The sequence below is a fragment of the Aquila chrysaetos genome, chromosome 10, assembly GCF_900496995.4.
Source record: "Aquila chrysaetos chrysaetos chromosome 10, bAquChr1.4, whole genome shotgun sequence".
NCBI classification, from domain to species: Eukaryota; Metazoa; Chordata; class Aves; order Accipitriformes; family Accipitridae; genus Aquila; species Aquila chrysaetos.
In genome coordinates, this window is record NC_044013.1 from 12,561,222 (window position 1) to 12,568,159 (window position 6,938).

The following is a 6,938-nucleotide window of genomic DNA, read 5'->3' on the forward strand; positions in this document are numbered from 1 at the left end:
TGAGCAGGGACATCTTCAACTGGATCAGGTTGCTTCAAGGCTCATCCAACCTGCCCTTGAATGGGGCATCTACCACCTCCCTGGGCAACCTGTTCCAGTGTTTCACCACCCTCACTGTAAAAAATTATTTCCTTATATCTAGTCTAAATCTACCCTCTTTTAGTTTAAAACCATTACCCCTTGTCATATCGCTACAGGTCCTGTTAAAAAGTTTGTCCCCATCTTTCTTATAAGCCCCTTTTAAGTACCAAAAGGCCATAATAAGGTCTCCCTGGAGCCTTCTCTTCTCCAGGCTGAACCACCCCAATTCTTTCAGCCTGTCTTCATAGGAGAGGTGCTCCAGCCCCCTGGTCATCTTTGTGGCCCTCCTCTGGACTCGCTCCAACAGGTCCATGTCCTTCCTATGTTGGGGGCCCCAGAGCTGAATGCAGTACTCCAGGTGGGGTCTCACGAGAGCAGAGCAGAGGGGCAAAATCACTTCCCTCGACTGGCTGGCCATGCTTCTTTTGACACAGGCCAGGATATGGTTGGCCTTCTGGGCTGTGAGCACACGTTACCGGCTCATGTCCAGCTTTTCATCCACCAGTACCCCCAAGTCCTTCTCCGCAGGGCTGCTCTCGATTTCCATGGCAAGCTGAGCTTGCCTTATCAAGCTGCAGATCTTCCTCTAACTTGAGACCAGTTATCATTTGGCATCTTATCTGACCTGCTCCCTGTCCTGCATCACTCTCCATGGGATGTCCTGGGGTACCTGTGCACCCAGAGAGGGGTGAGCTGGGGGCAGAGACCTGCAGGCAGCCCCGGCCCCGCTGTTTATACCTTCCCTGGGTGCTCTCAGCTCAGAGTACACCTCACTTCTTTCAGTTTTACGTGCGGTACCATCCTCCCCGACTTTCCACCCTGCGGTTTCATGTCAGGCCTTTTTCTGCTCGAGTTGGCTGAAAGTTGTTAAAAACAGCCTGTACTTGGTGGCAGCTATCGAGAGAGATAAGTCTACCTGGGGCTTTATCAGCTGCTGAGTCCCGTGTTTTCAGTGGGTTTCGCTTCCATTATTCCTATGCTGGGCACAATCTTTGCTGGTTCACCCCCGCTGCTGTGATAGTGATGGGCACGGGCAGCCTGGCAGGAGGTTTTGTTTCCAACCTCTCTGCCTACAGACAGAGCAATATCACGAGAGCATGGCTTCAGCAGGGTCAGGGGTTCATGTGCGGGGCTTGGGGAAACCCACCTTGTCCTTGCTTTGGGGGACATTTCACCCAGCCAGGACCTGGTGCAGCGTCCGCAGAGCCTGTTGACACAGGGATCGGGATGGGGAGGTGCTGCTCATGCGGGAGCAAAGGTTCCCCTCTCCAAGCACAAAGACGTTGTGCAAAGAGGAAGAGTTTGGGGAAAAGACAGTTGCATACATGTATCAGCACTCGGAAGCTGCAAGCTTGACCTGCAAGCTTGGTCACTGATTCTTCCCCAGCTCCAGGTGGGATCATGGGGACCTGGCAGGACATTTTTGCAGTGAAAATTGCAGATATGCACTTAACAGAGCCATGGACGCTTCAGGAGGATGATGCCCTGCAGGTGCACGTCCTCAAGCCTGGCTGGAAGGAGTTTGTGCAGGGCTGTGCTCTTGGGTGGTAGGGGGCTGCCGGCTCGGTCCCTGTTGGAGTGCCACCAGGGATGATGGGCTACCATGAAGACCTCCCCCTTTCTCAAAGTTTGCTTGTAGGAAACAGCTTTTGACATGAAAGGGGCAGTTTGGAGGTGGGTGAGGCTGGGAGGGGCTTTCCCATTTTGTTCCAAGCTTGGTGGGTTATTGCCAAACTGGAAAAAATCACGATAATTGGAGGGGAGGGGAGTGTGGCAGCTCCACAGGGCCAGAGGGCAGCTGGTATTCGGCCAGAGTTTCTCCATGTTGGTGTCAAGATACAAAGACCTCCTCCGGCGAGCAGGGGTAGTTATGCCACACTAGAGCCGAATCTTCTGGGTTTGCACCCAGAGGATGAGGGGAGGGAGAGCCGCTGTCTGCTGGGACATGGGGTGATGCCTCAGCCGTCCCTGCATCTGCACCAGGCTGCGGGGTCCTGGAGCACAGAGAGGCTGTGGCCCTGCATTGCTGATGAGAGGCCCCACCCCAACCATTTCCACCCCAGGCAGGACCCCGGGTGTCGACCAGACGCGCTGCCCAGGTGGCAGCAAATGAAGACCTTGGCTGCCAGCCCCCACGCAGATTGTGCAAGATGAAGAGCTGCAGATTACACACCTTTCGACTCCTCAAGACATCTCCTCACCTGCCCTGCAGCCTCCACCCACACCTTCCTTCTATTTTTCTTCTTTTTTTTTACTTCCCCAGCCCCGGGTTTGTTGTTGGCTTTCTGCTGAGCTGTGATGAGCTAGCATGGGTAAGGGGCTGGAGCCCCAAATAGACCTGGGGCCTGATGCTTCCCACCGCAAGGACCCCTGCTCCTGGCAGTGCGGTCAGGATGATCTAGGAGAGGGGACCAGGGTGGTCCCAGCAGGCAGCCTGGCTCCTAAAATCTTTAATGCTGGGGCCAGCCCTGAGCTCACACCTGTGTTGAACTCCCCAGATTGGCATCATGCTGTTAGGGGGAGGACAGTTCGGTGTAAAGCTTGCATGAGTGAAGTTAATCCATGATCCCTGGCTGCCCTGGTCCCTGCTGACCATGTGGAAAGCTGGGGGCTCAGCACAGGGAGCCTGGGATGAGCTGATGTCCTCCGTGCCCTGGCAGGTTTCAGTGCTCCCAAAGCTTTCATGAATGGTCTTCGGCCAAAGTGCACATGCTGTTCCATATGAGCCGGCGCCGGGGCCAGGGCACGGTGTGGATGCGAGCCTTTCGCCAGGCGTGCAGGCGGTGCCCCGACCCCCGGCTGGAGGAGCCCAAATTCAGCCAGGAGACTATGGAGAGGCTTCTGCACAACCCAGTGCTAAAGATCCTCAAGTACTTCTACCACGTGCCTGTCCAACCCTCCGACCTCCTGGAAGTTGTGGTGGATGCACTGGTGGCGGGTCCACACAACACTGCCCGCTGCGAGGGCTGCCAGCTCGGCGTTTGCAGCGCGTCACAGCGGCTGGCCCCGGCGTCGGATGCCTGGGAGCCCTTGATGGATGCGGACGAGGCCAGGACCCATCTCACCCTGAAACGCCAGGGCATGAGGCCCTATGCAACCCCAACCCACCACCCCTCGCCCTTTAGTAGCAACTTCCCCTGGAAATGCTGCTGCTGCATCGGCAGCTCTTTTCTCAGTGTTTTGGCAGTGCTCCTCTTCATCCTGCTTTATTTCACCGAGAAGTAGTGGGAGCTGGAGATCGCAAAGAGGAACCAGGGTGATGGCTGGGGGTGCTGATGGAGTGCCTGAAAATTGGATGCCCAAGTTCAGACCTCACCCATGGCGCAGCGAGACTTCCCTGAATGCTGGGGGCATGGGGAGACACATCGGGGTGCCTCAGCCATGCACCTCATCCCACAGCTTTGGGGAGCCTGGTGGGTCTGATGGTTTCTTATGGGACATATTCTGCATGAGGATGATCCTCAGCTGCCCCATGCAAAGGATGAGGGTACTTGCAAGAATAAAACAAGCCCTTTCTCCTCAGCCCAAGTATGCATTTGTACTTTTTAATTTCTCCAAAGCCTTTTCTAGGTACGTGTGAGCAGCTTGAAGGGAAGCTGGGGGCTGCCTTTATCCACCAGCTGGGCTCAACTTCCAGGGAGGCACATCCCCATTCTCCCCTGCCTCTGGCCTTGGTGGAACTGGGCACCCAAAGCAGCTGAGGGGCACCTAGAGCTAGAGGTTTGCAGCAAAGTCATGGGCAGCTGGTGCTAGTGGACACTGGCACTGCCTCCTATGACCTGTGTACAGCAGCGTCTGCTCTGGCCCCATGCACAGATGAATGTCCCTTGTGTCACCAGGGGCCTGGGGATTGCATCATCCTCCAGAAACATGTGGGTGCTGAGCTTTCGGGAGGGCACTCTTTATCAGCAAGTGTAGTGATAGGATGAGGGGTAATAGTTTTAAACTGAAAGGGGGTAGATTTAGATTAGATATAAGGAAGAAGTTTATTACTGTGAGGGTGGTGAGGCACTGGAACAGGTTGCCCAGAGACGTTGTAGATGCCCCATCCCTGGAAGTGTTCAAGGCCAGGTTGGATGGGGCTTTGAGCAACCTGGTCTAGCGGAAGGTGTCCCTGCCCATGGCAGGAGGGTTGGAACTAGATGATCTTTAAGGTTCCTTCCAACCCAAACCATTCTATGATTCTATGATTCTATGACTATGGCTCTGAAAAATACCCTGGCAAACACAAACCTCTCCCAGCTGGCTGGGCACCCTGTGGTGGGGGCAAAGGGTGCCCAAGGTTGGCAGGCACAAGAAGGCTGTGGCAGCAAGTCTCAAGTCTCTGCCCTGTTGAGTCAATCACAGGGAAATTGCACTTATTGGGCTACAGGATCTGGGAAAAGGGGGGGATGCTGACTCCTGCCTGCTGCTGCTTCACCCTGCAGGGCTCAGGGGACCTGGTGGGCATCATAAAGTTGGGAGGAAACCTGTTGTCCCCCTGCAGCCTGACACCCCTCAGCCTCTTACCTTCCCTGCAGGGTCTGGCAGGGTCTCACTCTCTCTCATGAGCTGTAAAACCGATATGGTAACAGGAGCCTTCCCCTATCTCCCATGCCTGGTCCAGCCTCAGAGATGGTCACATCTCAGGTGGTCCTAGGCAAGTTTGTGCAGCTGTGCTGTGCCTCAGTTTCCCCATCTGTAAAATGGCTTGCAACCCTACCTGAGCTCTGGGGCACTTGGCTGTTTTTCAGGCTGTCTGTCAAACGAGTCCAAAGAGGGCCAGAACTGCACAGCCACCGAGGCAGCTGCATCCATCCCTCCTGACTTTCCAAATGATTTGATGCTGAAGATGGACATGGTAGAAAAGTTTTCATGACTAAATTAATAGAAGAAAGATGGGCTGAAGGAAAGGCAATAACCAAACCCAGCATCATCAGTGCAGCTTGTACAGCATCAAGCTCTGGCTACGCAGCTTCCCAGGTGCTCTCTTCCTTGCTGTGCTCAGCAGGGCCTTTTACACTGCTCCCTATGGGTTTGGTTTTTTTGCTAGTGCAAGGTTCTCCCGTATTTTCATACCTGCAACCTGCAGGTTATTGGTCAAAGAAATGAAAATAACAAGAAAACCCTGCGTGATCCAGGGGCCATGTGGATTTTGTTTCTTAAGTGCTCTGTCCTGCTCATCCCACCAACTCTCCTTCCCCAGCGCCTTCCCTGCTCCTCAGCCTCTGCAGCCCTGGCCGTGGCGCCAGCAGATGGAGCTGCGAGATCTCTGGCACTGCGCTGGGAAGCACTGGGACCAGTGACCCGCCAGCATTGGGACGGGCCAGCATTCCCCAGATGGGGGATGGCCTCCCCCCCCATCCCTGTGCCCAGCTCCTTCCCTGTAGCGTGGTCCCCCCAAACCATATACTGCATGGGTACGGTCCTGGTCTGTGGATGAACTGGTGTGTCTGTGATTTTCCAGTCTTGGAGCATTGAGATGCATACATGCTGCAAAGCGCGGGGCCTCAAACCACTCCTGGTCCCCACTTCTGCCTGGGGGACAGTGGTGCCATGGCAGCAGGGCTGGGGACCAGCGTGATGCCACCAGCAGGGACTTCCCTGGGAAGGAGAGCCAGCGTGACCTGTCCCCCTTTGACACCCCCTTGGAGTGAATATCAGTGGTGTCCCAAGCACTTTTGGCAGGGCAACAGTGGCTGAGGGAGTGCGTGGGACCCAAAGGGTCTTGTATCTGAATGGACCTGTCTTTCTGGAGGAGGTCCCTCCTTGCATGGGGTGCCTGGGGCTGAGTGGCTCTGCTAGGGAGGAGGAGGCTGATCCTGCAGCCTGGACCGACTCCCCTCCTGCATGGCTCTCCCCATGCTGGGAATAGCCCGCCCTCTCCCCGCCGGCATTATGTCATGAAGCAGAGACATGGCCAAGATTCTTGCTGCCATTGCCCGTATCCCTCTTCTTTCCATGCTGAGGTTTTCCCAGCCCCAGTCATCACGTCTGGCTGTCTGCAGCCTCCCCAGCCACCCAGCTGCTGAGGGGGAACTCCCTCGCCTCCGCCTGGGAAGCCAACTCTGGTGGAGACCACATCCCTGCAGGGGTCCTTATTTTCTTGCTTGGGTCTCTGCTCTTTTACAAGGGCAAAGCCATCCCTTGCTCCCCCGCAATGCCCTCTGCACACACCCAGCGCTCCCCCACCCACAGCCTTGTGTGCATATGCTGCTTTTTCCCTGGTCCCCTCCCCGCCGCTGCCTGCCAGTCTGCTTGTGCTGTGCGTGCATGAGCCCTCCATCACGCAGCCCCTTCATCCCCTCCCCATTACTCAGAGACACCCATGCATATGCGGGCTTCTCAGCCACGGCCTCATTTTTGGGTCCTTCCAGGATACCCCTCTCCAACATGCAGTTGTGCCCATCTCCCACTTGTTTCTTAGCAAACTGCCCTCAAAGTCCTGCTTTTTGTGGTTGTTGGCACTTTTGGAGCCCAGAGCAAGCCTCCAAGGCTCAGCTCAGCCCCTAAGGATGGTGAGCAGTGGCCAGCCCCCCAGCTGGCTTGGTGACATCTCCATCCTGGGGAAAGCGGCTGAGGGATGAAGGATGCTTTCTCTCCCCGTGGGTCCCGAGCAGGTCCTGGCTGTCCCCTCTGGTCCATCTGAGGTTGGGCTCTGCTGCAGCCAACTCTCAGCTCATGCCTGGCACTCAAACACAGCCAGGGATGGGCAAACCTCACCCAGGGACTTCTAGCTGGCCTTTCACCACAGCCAGACTGATATATTGCTGTCTCTGCTCCCGTCTCCCTGGAGAGAAGCTCTCACCACTCCGGCAGGTTGCAAGGTGCCAGCGAATGCAAAGCCTGTTGTTGCTCTCACTTTTCTCCTCTGCTGC

At 55.9% G+C, this 6,938-nt stretch overlaps 1 protein-coding gene across 1 annotated transcript; it reads left to right on the forward strand.

Moving 5' to 3' along the window:
* Positions 1-1,393: 1,393 nt before the first annotated feature.
* On the forward strand, positions 1,394-3,603 carry LOC115347250 (receptor-transporting protein 3-like). Its single transcript, XM_030028399.2, has 2 exons — positions 1,394-1,628; positions 2,742-3,603. The coding sequence occupies exons 1-2, from the start codon at positions 1,483-1,485 to the stop codon at positions 3,304-3,306; spliced, it is 711 nt and encodes a 236-aa protein (XP_029884259.1). The 5' UTR covers positions 1,394-1,482; the 3' UTR covers positions 3,307-3,603.
* Positions 3,604-6,938: the final 3,335 nt, after the last annotated feature.